Source organism: Cinclus cinclus, chromosome 14, assembly GCF_963662255.1.
Source record: "Cinclus cinclus chromosome 14, bCinCin1.1, whole genome shotgun sequence".
Lineage (NCBI taxonomy): Eukaryota > Metazoa > Chordata > Aves > Passeriformes > Cinclidae > Cinclus > Cinclus cinclus.
Genome location: NC_085059.1, coordinates 17,302,152 through 17,321,347, shown reverse-complemented (window position 1 = coordinate 17,321,347; position 19,196 = coordinate 17,302,152). Strand labels below are relative to the sequence as shown.

General features: G+C 42.2%; 1 protein-coding gene across 13 annotated transcripts in view; it reads left to right on the top strand.

Annotated features, from left to right (window-relative positions):
* Positions 1 to 9,066, top strand: part of EBF1 (EBF transcription factor 1) — a 263,620-nt gene extending 254,554 nt beyond the window's left edge. For 5 of the 13 annotated variants that reach the window (XM_062502531.1, XM_062502530.1, XM_062502529.1 and 2 more), the window contains 4 exons: positions 306 to 483; positions 1,971 to 2,150; positions 4,342 to 4,536; positions 9,035 to 9,066. In XM_062502531.1, the coding sequence (XP_062358515.1) occupies positions 306 to 483; positions 1,971 to 2,150; positions 4,342 to 4,536; positions 9,035 to 9,066 (585 nt within the window). Of the gene's footprint in view, positions 1 to 305; positions 484 to 1,970; positions 2,151 to 4,341; positions 4,537 to 4,890; positions 4,959 to 9,034 lie in introns of those variants that run through there. The other 8 variants (XM_062502526.1, XM_062502525.1, XM_062502523.1 and 5 more) reach the window with 4 other exon arrangements.
* Positions 9,067 to 19,196: the final 10,130 nt, after the last annotated feature.

Sequence of the window (19,196 nt, the reverse complement as noted above, 5' to 3'; positions counted from 1 at the left end):
AGAGAGCTCTAAGGTGGAGCAAGTCCAGGCTCCAGCCCCATCCTGCCAGTTGGTCTTTTGATACAAAGTGTGCCCACTGGGACCGAGATTTCCAACTCTCTTACCACAGATGTCAGGATTTACCAGCAAGTTCCTATAAGCTTGAGCTCTCTGTCAGCCAGCTGGTCTAGAAAGAAAACATCTCCTTTTAGCCTTTCGACAGGGAACGGCTTCATTCGGTCTGTAAGAAAAGCCTTGTCAGAGTCTCTTTGGTAACTCTTCTATGGTTTGTTTTTTGTTTTTTTTTTCTTTTCCTTATCCTGTAGGAAATAATCCTGAAAAGAGCTGCGGACATCGCCGAAGCGCTCTACAGCGTCCCCCGCAACCACAACCAGCTCCCCGCCCTCGCCAACACCTCGGTCCACGCGGGAATGATGGGAGTGAATTCCTTCAGTGGCCAGCTCGCTGTCAATGTCTCCGAAGCCTCCCAAGCCACCAACCAGGGTCAGGAGAAGACTCATCTTCCCCTCTCTATGGATCTTTTCTGATAGGAGTCAGGGGAACGTGCGGGGCAGTGGCAGAGGGATGGCTCAGGACTGGGAGCAGGGCTGGGCAGCCCATCCCAGACCTTTGGAACGATGCAGGATGAGGCTGTCCTAACTCAGGAAAAGCATTTTTGCGTGTCCCTAAATAGCTTTTTATTCTGCCCAGCGTAACACTTGTGTTTGTGTTCAAATCCCACTAATTTTAATCTACTACAGCATGTACTTAACATTAAGTACTTGCTTATATATTTTCCTGAGTGTGGATGATCTCTAAGTCTGTGCCTCATGTAGTGCTTCTTTATAACATGAAGTTATTCCTTCAATGTTTATCTATTTAATTTGGGTTTGTTTTGCAAGAGATAGAGTATTTGGAACTGTGTTTTTTTCCTGAGTTTGAGACTTTCATAAATTTTACAAATAGAAAAGAATACAAATATTTAAAAATTCGAAAAACATTTTCAGAGCTTGTTCAGTTTTTAAAATAAAGTGGTTTTCACTTTGTATAAAATCAGTATTGGTTTAAGTCCCACAGTTAAAAATAAAAAACATAAGTGAATAACATTTTTGTAAAAGCCCTTCTCATTTTGCCCTCTCCTTTGCTCAGTTCTATATATTATCTAACTTAAAAATACATTGGAATGAGAAAGTCTTAGGATGAGGCTGTTTCTAGAAGAGGAGAAAAAAAATTTTGCATTACACTAAAAAAATACAAAAATATTTTTAGATTGAAATATTTTATGCTCTGTGTTAGGAAGAAAAATTGGTGATTTTTCTTCTAGGAGTGAAGATGCATATTTTGTATTTCTGTGCTTCTAGAAACTAATAATTCCTTATGAAATTTGGATATGAGTTTCCTAAAACATCATTTCCAGAATTAGGTAGAGATTCAAATTTTAACTTGCTGTCAAATTTGATGCTCATTTTCCACCAACATAATGATGAGACCAAGGCAAAAAAGACAAAGGATATCCCACAAGCTGGAGAAATACACTACATTTCCTGAAGTGTGCAGCGAGCATCTGAGGTGTGCTAAATGACAGTGACATCAGAAAAGAGTTAACAACAATCTTTTAACATACCTTGGGTGGCTCTGGACTGCTCGCTCTGGAAATGTAGGTCATGTTTACTCCATTTCCTACAAGCAGCCCTTTCAGAGTGTGTGTTCCTCTAACACCCTGTGCTGATCTTCGCTCCAGGGCATCCATGGATTGCCTGGGGAGCTCTGCAGGCTCCAGCCTCCCTCCTCCAGCAGCAGCCTGGGCAGGGAGGGGTCCCAGTCCCAGGGGTACCCAGTCCCAGTCCCAGTCCCAGGGGTACCTGGTGGTGCTGGGGGTCAGTCCTGCCCCTCTCTGTACTCCCTGGCTGGACTGAGCTCCCCCTTGGTTTGTGTAGGAAGCTGTTGTGGGGCTAATTCCAATTTCTGCCTGTGTTCCCTCCCCACACAAGGTTTCACTCGCAACTCCAGCAGTGTGTCACCTCACGGCTACGTGCCAAGCACCACCCCGCAGCAGACAAACTACAACTCTGTCACAACAAGCATGAATGGCTATGGGAATGCTGGAATGTCAAATTTAGGTGGTTCTCCAACCTTCCTGAATGGATCTGCTGCCAATTCTCCCTATGCCAGTGAGTATTTTATGTCTTTTCTGTATCTTGCATATTTTCATTAGAATGAGGCGGTAGAATTTCACCGAGGCTCAATATTTATTTTTTATTTTGAGCACTTGAAATAAAACTTGGTCTTTGGTCTCCAAGGCGCTGATCTTTGATGCGCTTTGAAGACCTTAGTGTTGCCAGAAATTCTCCTCTCTGTTTTCATATTACTATTTATTATTATTATTATTATTATTATTATTATTATTATGGAGTATTAAAAGAGCTTACAAAGAATAGTCTCTCATTATTTAGTCTGATATTTCATAAATACCTTATTCTCTAATAAGAAACACTGTCCTCAACTTCTGAGCAAATAATATTTTCATTATCTTTATAAAGTTTACAAATTACTGGGCCTAAGCTTGATTGTTTATATTCCACTGCTTTTAAGCAGTATTACTTTGACTTCACTGAGTCAGTAAAACATGACAAAGGCTTTTAGATTTTGTATTTTAGTGTCAGTACAGTGAATGCCACAAAAATGTGAGTCATACAAATCACACATCCCATGGTGGGAAGAGCTGATGGTCTACAGCCCCAGTCATGGAAATATTTATGTGCAGGACTAACTTTCTGCATTTTGATATTGAAGGGTTGGTAACATGTGTAAATATAAACACATTTCTATTGGTAAAGGCCTATGAACCTCTTGTGTAGCTGAGCTCAGTAGTCCCTGGACACATGAGAAATTAAATGAGCAGGACCTGCCCAATTCCTCTGACATTGCTCATGAAGCATAAAGGATTCCACGGACATCTGCAAAAAGCTGACAGCAGAATCAGGATGGAAGGTCTGGACATATAAATAGATTTATAGGCTGGGACTGTAGCACGGACAGGACAAACCAGCTGCTGAAGGTACCAAGGTTTACACAGCAAATCTGAAGTTAATGGTATAACAGCAGCAATGAATTATTTTGAATTGCATCAGAATAAAAAAGGGGATAGGAGCTCTGACTAAAATAATTAACTCCAAGGCTTCTTCTCTGCTGCAAATTTAGAACAAATTATTTACCCACATAACTAGTGCTTATAACCTGGGAATTGCTAACCAGTGATTATTTTTGTACTCTAATAATAATGTAACATGTAATGTTACAAAGTACCTTACTTATTAAGTTGGATTTACTGTCACAGAATCTGCACACTCTGAATTCATAATATAACATGATTGATGAGACATCTCCTCTTGGAAGCAGATGCCAGTAATGCATTTAAAATACGATGGCAGTGTATTATTTCATATTTATGAACGAAGTCCTCTTTAGAATAGCGCTTCACTTCCTAGCCCTGGTTCTCTATTCTATTTATATTTTGGGAGGTTTTCTTGGTTGATCTGTCATTCTGCTAATGTCTAATCCATTGAATCAGAAAATGCTTCAATCATGACCTGAAAATTAAAAGGTGGCATTCTTAATTAAATCAATAAACTAATTGCTGTATAGTAGCAATTCAATTTAGGTGCTTTGATTGCTCTCCCTTAGCAAGTACTTCCAGACACAGACTGACTTCAGACTAAGATTGTATCTGTCAGACTGTGAAACTTTGAACATTTAATTTCCATTAATTGATTTCCTCAGTGTTAACAAATATGATATCAGATTCTCAAATAAGAACTTAAATAGGGTGATTTTTATCTACATAAATGCAAATAAAATAATAATTCAAAGCCCAGATGATCAGAATTTTACTCTATAATATGTAATTATTCACAGCTCACTTGTGTATCCAAGCAGTTTCTAAACAGGACAAAGAATAGAAGTATGGGATGCCACTTTTGGCTTTTTTTTTTTTTTTGTTGTTGTTGCTGTTTTTGGATAAGAAGGGAAACTGTGCCGTCTGAATATTAGTGAATATTCAGTGCTTTCTGAATATTAAAGTAGTTAGCTTTATTTTCATTAAAAGAAATTTGTTTAAAAGCTTGATGGCAAATACATGAACCAAAGATATTTATTGTACCATATAGTAAAATAATGGTTTAAAGGAAAATAATGGTTTAAATCTGTGTTTAAAGAACTTCCTATGTAGCACATTTACATTTTGAGCACTCAGTTCAGCCCTAAAAAAATCAATAGCATCCAAGGATGAGAATTCTCTTAATTCTGCAACGTGCTATTATTGAGTGCTAAGGAATGCCTTTTTGGGGTCTTTCTCTCCTCTAGTTGTGCCATCAAGTCCGACAATGGCCTCCTCCACTAGCCTCCCCTCCAACTGTAGCAGTTCCTCTGGGATTTTCTCCTTCTCACCAGCCAACATGGTCTCAGCAGTGAAGCAGAAGAGTGCGTTTGCGCCTGTCGTGAGACCCCAGACCTCCCCCCCTCCCACCTGCACCAGCACCAATGGCAATAGCCTGCAAGGTAGGTGGAACCCAGGCTGCACACGAGGAGGCTGCTCCCAACCGTGGGCTCGCGGTGCCTCGGAGCACTCCGAGCTGCCCCAGGGGAGAGAAGGCACTGGGGGGTCCCTGGTGGGCTCTGTGCTAAAGTTTCCTCCTGTAGAGAGTAACTGGACTCCACCCCCAGCCCACCTTGTACCCTGCAGGTGTTTGGCAACCACCCTATCTCTAACCCAACTAATCCTGCTGAATTGAGAGGCTGTGTCTTTTAAAGCACGGACCTACTGTTTTGATAAACACAAGAAATATTTCAGTTTACTAATACCGTCCTTTTTCTTTCTTTCCTCTCTTATTCCCTGTTGTCGTCCTTTATCAGACCAGTCTTTTGTGGACTCTAGCAAGTACTCCACTGCAGGGTCTCTCCAGGGGCTGGCCTTCTCCTGAAGTACGTCACTCAATCTTCCCTTCCTTTTTGTCCTTTGTCACAGTACACTTGTGCAGAAATCCTACTGAGAGCAAATAGACTGCTACAGAGCTTGGCACAAACGTTGCCTTTCATAAGCAGGAGATGCATTACAAACTAACAGCAGCGCTTTCCACTTCCACTCGCACCAGGGCAAACATTAGTTTCCACTGATTAATGTACCCCTGTGCCAATTAATTCCAGAAATGGTGCAGGGCCTTTTGGAAAGCCTATTGAACTGTTGCTATCAAGGGGCTGCTCCTTTTCTGTATCCTTTCCCTTCTCATGACAAGTTCTCCAGCATTAGTATCTAAATCCATTTGCAGGGTTGTTGCAGGTGAGGCAGTAACAGACAAAAGCTTGTCAAACTGAGGGTGCTGCAAAGCCCAGCACTGCCCATCTCATTGTTTGGCTGAGTCTGTTTTACAGCACTGTGCCTAAACCTCCCCGTGTGATTCCCTCACTGCACATCACTGTGCTGAGAGAGGCATTTTCATGCTTGCTTAGATCCAGGGGTTTCCTTAAGCAGATGCAGCCAGCTGCCTCCAGCTGCCAGAGGTGGGAAATATTTCATGGTGTGTATTGTGCTTCCTCCAGACCTGAGATCTGTTTTCTTTCCATGAGCTTGTGCAAATTATCCAAAGGGCATCGAGTGAGGAATAAAATCTGTCCTTTTTTAAGCCAGGTTCAGAAGGAGGTGTGCAGGGCAGAATGGTTGCACAAACTCCACATGTCACTCAGCCTCTGGAAAGAGGAACACTGGACTTGAAGACAAAATGCTGATAGCACCATTAGTGACCAAAAAAAAAAAAAAACAAATCTATATGCAAGCAGAATGGAATAAATTCATGCATAAAAGCTTGGATCTATTGTGCCTCATGGAAAGCATTGTCCTCAGTGCATATTACACTGGTGAACTGGGAGGAGGAATACTTCAATGTGCACACACACTCTCAGAAAAACTGTGCAGAAACTGTAAATTTACTAGGAACCAATAAGCGGAACTTGGGTGCCTTCACTTAAGACTTTGTTAGAAATACAAATTGTGTCAGGAATAAGACAAAATGAAATTTTCAGGTGAAGTACAGCATTTAGGATATTTGGGTTTGAACATTTAAAAGAATTGGCAGTGCTGACATGCTTCAAGTTTTAAAAGCAACAGCTAACAATATTACCCATCTAAAAAAAAAAAAAAAAAAGCTTTTGAACATGTTAATGTTTTTTCCTCTCTGCACCTTGTCCCATCTTCTTGTTGTGGATGAAAAGAAGAAACAAGTAACAGGAGAAAGCTTTTTCAGGCACTGTTTCTCCTTTCACATGACACAGAATTCCCAGATTCCATGTACTCAGTTATGAAAAGCAATTATGGAACGAGCCGAGAGCACTGGACACAACTGGAGCTGTCTGATTGTCTCCTCATTGTGTCACCTCCACATCTGCAATGCCCAGAAACCACACAGATCGGAGCACTCCCCCTAATTTTTGTTTAGCAATTCAGTTTTCATAATAGGAACGAGACACCAAGAGATGGTTCATTTCTAGGTCATCACTGAACTTCTTGGTGAGTTAAAGACACACAGCCTTTGGTCCCGTGCCTCCTGACACCACCTGAGGCTTGTAATAATCACTCAGAGATGCACGGCCTGTTGTGCCTTAATGCTTAAATAAACAACCATGTATAAGGGGGCAGTCTTATCTCTCTTGGGCTTCTGGATACATCAGAAAGCAATCAAGCTTTCCTTATGTAGCTCAGATATCAGCAGAACTCACTAAAACAGCAGCCAGGCTTATCTGTTGTTCTCTTTGCCATGCAATTTTGTAAAACCCCAAATACATTATTTCTGTAATTTGCTGGCAGCAAATACAAATTAGTATATGATAGAAGAAAAAAAGGCCATTGGTGGGAGCTTTTCTATTCTCTGCCCTCCCTTTTTGGAGGTGGTGTGATCTCATACCTACACTGTTTCCCACTGATATCTCTGTTTTCAGGATCAATAACAGGCTACAGCTGGGAGAATTTGCATGACTAGATGTAGCACTTATGGAATAAAAGTGGTGTGATCTAAATGAAGACTTGGAAAGAATGGAAATATCAAAGCTTTTAGGCAGAAAAGATATCATTTACCTTGTAATTTAATTCAGAATTTCAGAGCTCTTCAAAAACAATAATGCTTTGAAAAAAGGAGCTAAGATCTGCCTCTGTGCCAATTGTTTCCAACGGCAAAAGGTGAGTGGCTGATCTGTAACCACAGGGAAATATCTAAATCATGAAGGCAGGAATTGCAATTATCTCACCTTTTTTTGGGCTCCTGCCCAGGATAGACAGCTGTCCTGTCCCAAGAGACGCAGTTCTTGACCAATTATTGGTGAAATTGATTTGCTTCTGATGAATCTTTTAGACTGAGTGTTGGATTAGTATCTTGACATTTTCTGAAGAAAAGATACTTTTTCTAAAGGAAAGCAACACCTTGTCCTGAAGTGTCCTTTATGCTTCTCACCTAAGTGTCTTCCCATAGGACTTAAAGCAACTTAACTCACCTTTCTATCCCTTTTATCCTCACTCTCAGCTCCTTGAAGAACCCTTATGTGGAGGGACACAATCAGTGCATGATTCCACACGATAAATTCCAATAATTGAAATGCTGTTGCAGTGTGCCACCTCTGAGGGTGGCCTGTTGCAAACATGTTGGATGTGTTTTGCATTCTCTCCTTCTCCCCTCATTTTATTTCATTTAATCAGTGCAGTTTACTCGAGCTATTCTCCCCTTGCTGATTAGACTTGTAATTCTTGCACATATGGTGGTGTTTGTGGAGAAAACATTTCCCTCCTCTCCCCCTCCAACCCCAAATCTGTGAGTCTTTTACTTTGGCTCTGTTCTTATCAAATAATTGCAGCTGTAATTAAAGCACAATGAATCAGCACCAGTCACGGGGTTGAATCCTTCCTTAAGAAATTACATGTCCAGATGTCTGGAATGGCAGGCAGCATTTAAATCATGCGCACATGGGAAGCGCCGCCAACCTGAATGCGAATCTGTTTTCCACCTTTTGGCAAATAAATGTACAACTGGCATTTTAGAGACTCGTTGTTTTCACAGTTTCCATCATAAACTTCCATGACTGCCCCCTGTAATGATGTGCCTGCTCACAGTGTGTCACTGGGATGCTTGGGGTGCCTGATCTGAGTCCCCTGTAAATAGAGAGAGATCGAGCTGGGGGTCAACTTCTGTGCAAAACTGTCCCTGTTGACTTTTCGTGAATGTCTGTCTGCTAAGAGAGGTGGTGGTTTCATAGAAAATGAGATAGGAAGTATAATAAAGAAATGCTGATGATTCAACTTAGCCAGCAAAAGAGTAAACATCCTAAATGAACATTCACCTATGACTCACTTGGTGAAGTTGGTGGTGTCTGCTACAAGTGGAATAAGAAAGATGCTGGCCTGCTAACCCAGGAGTTAAGCACATATTTCAATTTCAAAATTGGATTTGAGAGCTTAAGTCCTTTTCTGAGCACGTGGAAATGCATACACCAGTCCCAGGGGTGAACACTGACCTTTGAGAGGACTGGCACAGGGGAAGGACCCGTGCCAGAGTGACACTGCAGGGACTCTCCTCCAGGGCCATGCCAGTGGGACTCCAGCTGTTGTCCCTAATTTGGTGCAAACACCTGCTTTGCTTTTAAAAGAGTAATAGAATGTGTGGCAATGGCTGGGTCCAGTTGAAGCTTCCTCAGCATTTGGGGATTTTGAAACTAAAAGCGGAAAAAATAAGTTGGGGTGTGACACTGATATGAGGAAGGATACTTTTTCTACAAGAAAATCAGTAATTTCAGCAAAGTCACCTGCAATTTGAATCATTTTCCAGTCAGAAGGAAACTTCTCATGATTTTTGTGTACATAGTTGTCTCTTATGAGTGATATATATAAATTGAACTCAAAGTACATCTGACTACATTACTAGTAAATGTTTAAAGCTCTGAGGATTTTAAAAGTTGCTTAATAATGCAGAAAATTAACTTCTCCCTCTCTTTCTCTCCCCACTCCCTTTCCTTCCAACAGCTATATCTGGCATGATTGTTCCCCCCATGTGAAAGAATTGCCTTGAAGAATTTTATTAATGAAGAGGTTGAATTCTGCTTCAGAGAGAATCTGATACAAGTCCCAGAGTGGAACTTTTTACTCAGGCCTTTTTAAAAATAAAAAAGAAATAAAGAAGGATCTTACAATAACTGCAGATTTTTAAACAAAACAAAAATCACCATCCTTGCAAATACTGAAATTAACAATCCACAAATGCAAGGTGTTGATTCGAGTTGTCCATCCCAAATACCTGGGAGATATATTTATTGTATGTTGATTAAAAAAAATCCACTTTTTTTTTTTTTTGGTGGGGGGTGGGAGGCGGTGGGGGCTTGCTTTTGTTTCCTTCTGTTTTTTTGTGCTTTATTTTTTTTTCTAAGGCTTGATTTAACTCAACACCATTTGTCTTTTATAAATCATACAATTACACAAGGGACACTAGAGATGGAACTCCACATTTTTAATTTATGAATTTATTTTTTTTTAAAAGCTGTGTAAAGAAGAATAAAGTGGTGTCATTTACATACAAGTCTGTATGGGACAGAATAGAAGTGCCAGTTAGTTTTTCATAGAAGAATTATGGCCATTGAATTAAGGGTCGGCTCATATATGTTTCTTATCCAGTGGTGACTAGCTGATATGACACATTTTTAATGTTCTGATTAAATGGATATCACTCCCTAGAAAGCTGATATTTTTTGATTATGGGAGCAGGGTTGAAGGGTGGGATTAGTAACCTCTGTGTTTAATATCAAGCTGAAAAAATGTGTAAATAACAGAACAGGAAAAGTTCATCCCAGAACACCAGGCTGGAAAGGGGACCTTAAGGTCCAACTTTTCATGTCAAAAAGCTGGTGGAAGGAAAGTAAGGATGGAAACATCAGAAATATTTCCTCTGGAAGTGCAAACCCAGTGCCTGCAGATGCAATGCCAGCCCTGCAGCAGGAGGTGAGCACGGCCCCCTCTTTTTTTGGGTGATATCTCAGCCTCTCCAAACCCTCCCCTTCCCCAAGCACAGCCTCACCTGGGCTCTGCCCTTTGGGATTTCCAAACCCTGGGGGTTTCCAGCCTGGCCCCCCTGTCCTGCTGGCTCTGCTGGGGCAGGATGGGCACAGCCCCAGGCAGGGTTTGCTCCCTCCTCTCCCAAAATCTCTGCTGGCCAAGCTCCCACTGGCATCGTTCCTGTATCAGTCGACCCTCCCAGTTTGTACCATGCTCTATCCGGGACAGGGAACTGCTTTTGAGTAGTGAAACATGAGTTTGGGGGTTTCAAATCAAAACCATTGCTTCTGTTTTACGACAAAAAAAAAATTTTCTATCATTATCTGGAAAGTGTTCTTAAAAATTATTAGTCAAAGAGGCAGCAAAGCTCTGAAGATGCATTACCTGATATTTTTTCTTTGCTGTTGTGTTTTGTATGTAGTTATAAATACTGTAGATTTTTTGTGATTTTTTGCCAAAGTTGTTGTTCTATTTATACATTTTAATGTCTTAAGACAGTTTTTCAATATCACAAAAAAAAAAAAAAGAATTTTACTGCATATTTTGCAAAAAGAGCTCACTACCTTTAGCTTGCACATACTTGCAAATTAATTAAAGAAAAAAATGCTTTTTGTTTCTGTTTTTTGTTTGTTTGTTTTACGGGGGATTTTGTAAAATATCCATATAAATAATGTATTTATCTTTGGAATTTGTACATTGCTTTTTGTCCCCTACAAGTTTATTTTATTGTGTATGTTTGCTATGTGAAAAGTGCTGATTTGTTTGGTCATTCACCGTTGTATTAGCTGTTTAAATGTGATTTTAATACATTTCATTTATAGGGTTGATTTTTTTTTTTTTAGTATTGTTTAAAACCATGCTTCCATTTTTTTTTAATTTCCACCCAAAAGCCATTGTCTATTTTTGTATTATTTGTAAGTTAAGAAGTTTTTTCCAATATATGGCAAAAAGTAGCATATTATTCTTGTAGCATTTAGTTATGTAGATTTAAAAAAAAAATGTATCCTTTGCTTTTGAGGCTTAACAAAAACTAATGCTGTTTTACTCTATTAATATGCATGGGATTTCTCCTCTTTGGAGTGACGCATTTTTGTGCATTAAATATGGGGAGAAACTTCATAGAACTCAATGAAAATACTTTCTTTCTTAAGTCTGCTTGTATATTTCTCTGTCTTTCACATAAATATAAACCAGCAGATTGGATGCCTTAACAATGCAAATCATATTCATTTCACTTGTACATTGTACTGTGCACCAGAACTGTCAATCATCACTAACATTCTAAGAAAAAAAAAAAAGGAATTGAAAAGCACAAAAGAACTGTTTTGTTACCTTAAAACAATATAACTTTTTTCTAGTCGAGCAAGAAATCATTTACAACGATGCTGCAACTGTGCATGCTTCCTGTATGAATTTTGCAATGGTTTTCACTAGAATGTCACGGTGTGATCTTTGGGGGGAAGGGAAAGAAAAACAGGATTTTTTTTTTTTTCATGGTGAGAAAATAAAAGAAGAGAAAACTGGAAAAAATGTGAGAGACATCAGTTTATTGCTTCTCTGTATTCCAAGCAATTATTCTAATTCACATAATAAGCAACAGCACGACAATGTAATCAAATTTAAAGCCATATTTTGTCCAGTGACACCATTGATTACTCTTGTAGAGCTCCACCCAGTCCTAGCAGTTCTGACACCACTTTAGCCACATTTGTAGTCTCTACTCCAGTGTCCAAAGAGCCTTTGACAATGTGCATAATTCCATTTTTTTTGCAGCTATTTATTGTGATCTGATGAATGGGAATTTATCAAAAATCTCCCCTGCACCACCCTTTGTCTTTTACGAAGTAAAAGATGCAGCTGTTTACAGAATATGGCTTTAAGTGGAAACATTCAGATTTCAGTTTGAACAAGGTGAAGCTTCACAATGACTGGATTGCATAAAGTAATGCCTGTTTCCTCACAGTTGTACTAGGATGCAGCTAAAATGAAGTCATCTCTGAAACTACTAACCTTTCACCTTCTTATCTAAATCTTTTTGAATAGACACACACACTGTACAGTTCTATTGTTAGAGAAACTAACTACTGTAGAGATTGTTATAATTTTTTTGCAGAAATTCAAGCTGTAAAAACTTTTCAACTTTCACAATATTTAATTAAAGTTACTTCCTGTCTGTGAATACAGCTCCTAGTTGTGTGTTTATTTTTCTGCCTCTGCTAGTCAGTAGATGAGAAAAAAATAATATAGAAGCCAGAGGCTACTGGATTGTCTTCCTGAAACTAAGGAGAGACAGAAATTCATGGAATTACACAGTGAAAGGTGGTGAATGCTGGTGCACTGAAATGCCTTTCCCTCTGTCTCTAATGGATTTCAAAGGATCCTCACTCAGAATGCTGAAAGTTCATCCTGTTAATCTTATTATTTCCATTGTTTCAGCTCATTGCTTACCAGAAGGACCACCATATTTCTTCTAGTGGATTTCAGGCATATTGGGCTTTAGGTGCTCAGTTGCAAGAGCTGCCTCTCTCTAAACACAGTGGTCATGGAGCACCAGGCACATCCTACCCCGTGCCAGAGACCCAGGGAGTTGGGAGCTTTCAGCTTGGTGTTATTTAAATCCATGACACCACATCCAGGTGTCAGTGACTGTTCAAAGCCAGCTCCAAGGTCTGCATCTACCTGTGCTGAGCTCCTTGACCATGAAGGAAACTCCACAAAGGATTTCCATTCTTTTACTCTTCCTAAATGACAAATCCATCAGCTGCTAGATCGGTTCTAGGCATTCTGTTTCACTCTGTACCCCTCTGGCTGCAGAGGACTGGAGGGCACTTAATTTCTCCATCATACAGAGAAAACACCTGGCCTAATGCAAGGCTCTCAGGAAGGAATAGGAATGCTGGGTGTTCTAGTTTAAATTAAAATTTACTTTTAAAAAATTAAGTCGCTAAAACATAAGCAGCTGGAAGTGGTTTCTGTAACGTGAAGTGTTGGATATCTCTTAAATGTGAGCAGATCCACTCCAGTAGTTGTTAGAGAAGGAGAGATGTTGGCAAAGTCAGACCACAAATGTGTTTATTCTGTCAGCACAAGAGATCTGTTTTTTCTGTCTGAGATAATTCACCTGGTTCTCTTTCAAATGGTGTGAATATTGGCAGCTCTCACCGCAGCCAAGAACTGTGTGAGTGCTCAACTCACTGCAAGGATGTTGGGTCAGTGTATCTGAAAAGCAGGCTGAGGGATTACATTCAGGATGTAGTATAACCTGTAAAAGGCACAGCAGAACAAGAGCTCTGTTTCAACCTTTTGGTTCCAGCAACAATGGATTTGTTAGAAATTTAAATCGAGCCACATTTAACAAGAAAGGGGGGTTAGGATGGCAGGAGGCTGCTAAGCTCAGATGTTGGGGTGTCTGCTGGTCAGCCCCAGTGGTGTTCTGACAGTCCAAACTGAGCTCAGCTGGGGTGCAGGACTGGAATAGAGATTCTGGTGCCAGAAGAAAACCCTCTGAAACCCAAAGCATGAGAACCAGGTGCAGGGTGCACATCCAGGTGTGGCTGAGTGAGACACCTGGCCCATGATGGTGCGCCCAAAGGGAGGGGACTGTCATCTGTCAACACACAGGGAAATGTGACATAAGGTGCTTAATGACATGATTTATTGTTACCCCCTAACCTAGTGGCTTCTTTCATTTTTTAGCCACTGTAGAAGTCATTTTAACTGAATAGTCTGCCCCTGGCAGTGGGATTGGCTGTAATTTTGTGTGGGCACATCTCTAACTTTTTATTAACGAAAACTTGGCAAGATGAGGTGCCTTCACTGTTAGTTCCCTGGCCTTGTCTGTGTGTCTGCTTATTCCCTTTAGAGTGTCTCCAGGCTCTTGCCACAGCTGTGTTGTGTAATCATTCATGTAACTCTGCTTAGCACCACAGCCCCTGTATCTTCTTTCATTGCACGAGGCAGCTGAAGACACATTTGAAGTTACTCACTTGATTTCCTGAGCTCCTTCCTGTTTACTGCCCCTTGCTCCCCAGTCTTCTCACAAATACTCACATTGTGCTGCTGTGCTACAGATGGGATGCAGCCTCCCACAGAGTCCCTGACCCCCAGCTCAGCTCCAGACTCCTTCAATTCCACAGACAGGACAGAAGTTTTAGGAAGTGCTTTATCAAAAACCACATTTCCCCTTCTGCAGAAGCATCACTTGCTACTCGCTTCTTCTCCCTTCACAAACACAATTTTCATTGTAGTAATGAAAATGTGCAAATCTTAAAAGTGAACATTTCAAGCCCATAAATACAATAAGGTCACATCTCAGAGATGCTGAACACCTGACACTGAATTCCTTGAGACTCTTGGCCAGCTGGTCACTGCCTCCTTGTCCACTCACCAGCTATAGTCACTCCTTCCTGTCATTTGCCACCTCCTGCCTGCCCCAGCACCATTGTGTCAATGAAACAATGGCTGATTTGAGCCCCATTTGACATCTCTGTTTCCTCTACTTCCCAGCAGGTGCTGGCTCTGGCATCCCTTTTCCCCAGCATCTAATGCTGATATTTCAGTAGGGGAGGTCAGGTCAATACTTTAGATAAATAAGTAATAATTCCAACTCCACAGCCCTCCTCACTCTTCCTCCCCTTGGTGCCCTTGAGGATAGAGCTAGACCAGAGCTTATGGCACTGCTCCAACATGATTGGCAGGCCATGAGAAAGAGCACACATCTTGGAAAACTTTATTAAAGTAATTCCAGGACACGAATGCCAAGGACTACTCAGGTCGCAGCCTAACCGCAGGGACTGCAGCTCCAGGTGGCTTTTTTTTGTGTGGGCCTACAACAGGAATAGCACATACAGTGGCCTAACACATATATTTCCTCTTTGTATTCAATGAAAAGCCCAAAATGTGTATGTACATTTGCAGGACTCGAAAAAAAATTATTTAGATGATAATTTAATGCTTTCCTGAAACATATCATAAATTCTGTTCTTTATGGGCCAGTCCAATTTAACTCTGCTTTGTACAAGGGAATGAAATTATTCCCTTTTTTTTTTTTTTTGTTAAATAATATGAATCCCTAATTTTCCCCCATTTACCCATGTTAAAATGTACCTTGTACTGTGAGCCCATACAAAAATTTAGCAGGTTTGCAACAGATCTCACCATGCTGTGGTGATTCACTGCAGCCTGGCAGCTCTTGGCATAATAAAGGGAAGGACTGATGATGCTGGTAGGTCTGTACAAGCTCTCAAGGGGCTCAGCTATCTGGTTGAGAATAACTCAGGATAAATTCACCACTGGGGATACCTCCGTGGTTCCCTGTAAGGGGGCAGCAGCTCAGACCAAACCTTAGCACAAAAATACAGCTGTTTCTGCCCACGTGTGTTCAGGTGGGAAACTCTGAGATCCACGAGAAGCAAGGCCCGAGGTGATAGTGCAGATAAAAATTGAGGGAGCACAAAAATTCCATTCCCACTCCTTGCCAGCCCCACACTGTGCCCCCCAGCTTTGCAGGGTCCTGCCCACTGTCTCCCTGCCAGGAGGGCTCTGTCTTCTGCCTCTTTTCCATGGAGCTTTGCTCACATTGCTCACCCAGCCTGCCCCAGGCACTGCCTCGCTCCCCCACCTCGCCACCATTAACTTTGCCTTCAACCTCTGCTGCATCATTGCCTTCTCCTGAGGGTTCCCTATTTATATAGAGGGGAAAATGCTGTTGCTGGGACTGGAAATATTTTGTTACCTTTTTCTGCTTAAGTGCGAGGCATTTTTATCTGTGATCTCTGGAGACTTATGCTACAGTGGGACTGATTTTATCCACTTACTCAATGCACTTTAGTTCAATAATGATTACAGAACTTCTACATAATATATTAGGTATAGCTGATTTCCCAGGGTTTGTAGCCCTCCATCTCCCCAAGCATTTAAAAAGGAATCTCTCTGTGATAGGGATGTTATGAATGATACACTCCTCGACAGTTGTGATGTAAAAGTAAAAGCAGCAGTGGGCCAGGAAGGCAGAGGCAGGCACTCGGCTGGAAAATGCCAAAGCCTGTGGATAATGCAAGCCAAGAGCAATGACTTGCTTTGTTCATTTTATCACTGCTCCTCGGTGCATCAGCAGCACTTGCAATCCAGTTCAGGCAACCCAAGCCAGATTCCCAAACCCTCTCCCCATCACCGTAACACATCCTGAGAGTTTTGGCAATTCACTGGCTCCACTGCAGGGCTAGGCTGACCTGGTCTCTCTTTCTCACTCACCCTCTTTTTGTTTCAAACTACAGGTTGAGTTTTTCAGCTTGCTCAGCTGTGGGTTTAGCAGCCATGAGTGGCCCTGATCCAGCCAGCACTGCCAGCCCTGAGGTGCCTGAGGGACTGCAGAAAGTCTGTGCAATGGTTTTCTTCAACTGCACGAGTGTTTGTGGTCATGGCCTCCTGCACACCTGAGGTTACACCGTGTGTCCAGACCTGGTCCTCAGCTTTCCTCAGCCCAAGAGGCTTCTCAGGCATATTTTCCCATCATAGAGATTGCAAGGCTTCTCCATCCTCTGCTATCCTCCATGTTAATAAACCTCTGCCTGCGTGTTCTCCACCTGCCCTCCCTGGCCTGGCTGCTCAGCACCCTGATGGCAGAGGGCATCCAGCTCCTCTCCATAAAGACCAATCCTGGCTTGTACAAAGCCCATTCACATGCCCCAGGGAATTTTCCACACTGGATTGACCATCTTGAGCTACCTTGCTCACCTCACTGTCATCAGCGTCCCCAGTCAGTGGTGATGGTGCTCTTTTTAAAAAAAATTAAAGCCCTGTTTTAATCCATTTTGTGATAATACCTTCATTTCGGTAACACTTTTTTGTCAGCAAGTTCCCCAGGTTCATTTCCAGGAGGTTTTCCTGGTGCTGCAGACCTGTGGGGATGGGGACGGGGGTGGCTGAGAATGCTCCTGCCCCTGACCCAAAGGGGCAGCTCAGGGCAGCTCCCATCACTGCCACAGCCCCTGACTGACAGCAGGGAACAGCACCAGGAAAGTTGCTACCAGCTAACAGCTGTTTCAACAGTTTTAATCACAGGGCGAGCTGCAAGATAAATAAATAAATAAAGCCCATGAAGTGACAAAACAAATGGCCCGGTAACAGAGACAGATTTGAAGCTTCTGGCTGCCTTTGCAGGAGAGCAGCCTGTGAGCTCTCACCCTCCCTCCCCCAAATAATTAATTTATCACTTAGCAGCGCTGTGGCTCTGCAGAAGGCGCTTGGAGATGGTGTTTGAAGGTGAACTCCAGCCCTCTGGAGGGGCCTGTGGGGCTGGGGAAAGAGTTCTGGAGCCTACAGGTGATCGCAGGGGGATTTATATCAACCTGCTCGAGCTACCATGAGCCAGCACGAGCTATTTTGTTCTGCCATCACAAATCACTGTTATGCCCTTTCTGCCTTCAACACTATGGATCAGCTATAACAACACTTGATATTTATTTTATTTCAACTATCACTCTGATTTGTCAGGTGTATTTTTTATGCACAGCAGGTGTACCCTAATGGGGTTAGGGAATAAACAGTAAATTGATGGGCTTACACACCCATTAGCTAATGGGTTACTAAGCAAAAGGGACTCTGTTTAACCCCACTGCACTTAGCCCACTGCTAGGAGGAATGTTAAAGAATATAAGCTAACACTCAAATGTCTCTCCATGGACCCAGGGGAAGAGAGCTTAAACTTTAATGCATTGCTTTTGATAGGCAGGTGAATGAATGTGGCTATCATTATGCAATCACACAGCTGTGGAACTATTTATCAGCCACACATCATGGCCCGTGAACCCTTCGTGCTCCTGTCCCACTGCACTGCCAGCCTGTCCCTGTGGTGCACAGAGAGGGTTAAGCAGGATGAATTCCCCCCAGGAAGGTGCTTCCCACATCCCCAGCACATGCAGAAAACACAGAGCTGCCAATGGGGACCCAGCAGTACCCTGCACTACACACCTTGTTCTGAGCTTCTTTTGTGCAAAGGCCTTGTGTCAACACCAGCTTTAATCAGTTATTTCAAGATAGATGTGCCTCGTTAGCATCAGAACAATGCAATTACTTCCCCTCCTCCCCTCTCTCCAAATCCCAGGGTTTTATTGGCCTATTAATGGTTTGATTTGTTGTTGGTAGAAACAAGAAGGATTCCAACTCATTGATCATATTATCCTACAGATATCCAGCAGAATAAATAAATGGGATAATAAAACCCAAACCACCCGCTCAAAGGTTACATTTTCTCAATCCTTTAGTGTTCTGCATCATAGTTTATGTTCCCTTTCAACCACAAATACACCATTCAGTGCAGTACATGACAGTTAAAAAAGGCCTGTAATGTTAAAGGTTATATTTGCAATCTTTTGCCATCTTCCTCACGTGGAAACAAGTCACGCTGATCCTGCTGTCCACAAATGCAATAAGGAACAACCCTCTGACACAGGTGGTATAATCAAAAGCCAATTCAAAAGGAGCCTTCTGTAAATATCAACTGGATCCAGGCATATGCATGCTTGGCTTGAAGCACCAAGAGAGTCCTGCTGACTTCAATGGGGCGGCTCCTGCGTTTGAAGAGAAATAGGTGCATGCATGATGGAGAGGTGAAGGTCGAGGAATAAAAAATCAGGAGAGAATACAGTTTTGTGTTGCTTTTCTCGAAGCAGTGACACAAAACCTCACAGCCAGGGGGAAGCTCAGGTCCTTCCGCACTCCTTTGTGGCTGCCTGCTCCTGGGGTGCTTTCAGGGGTCCCTTGCATTTATCTCTGGAGCCTGTTGGGGTTGTGGGGCTGCCCAGACAGTGCCCTGGGGGACGTGGGGTGCCTGTGGCAGGGAGAGGGGATGTGGCACTGGCCATGCCACTGGGCTCCCTGGGCTTTGCCTTGTTCCTTCCTGGGCAAGGAAAAGTGCTTCAGGCACCTGGCAGACCAAGAGCTGGACTCCTCAGCTTGGTTAAAAACACTGCTGCAGGGTCTGCCACGGGTACAGAGGCAAGGACAGGAGACACTGGGACTTCAATGTGATCAAAATGACAACGCAGGTGCCTCCTTATTCTACTGAGTGGTGGTCAAGCAGAAATCTGCTGATGCCCACTGGAAGATGACCTGCTCTGTTGCCAGCTCCAAATAAAGC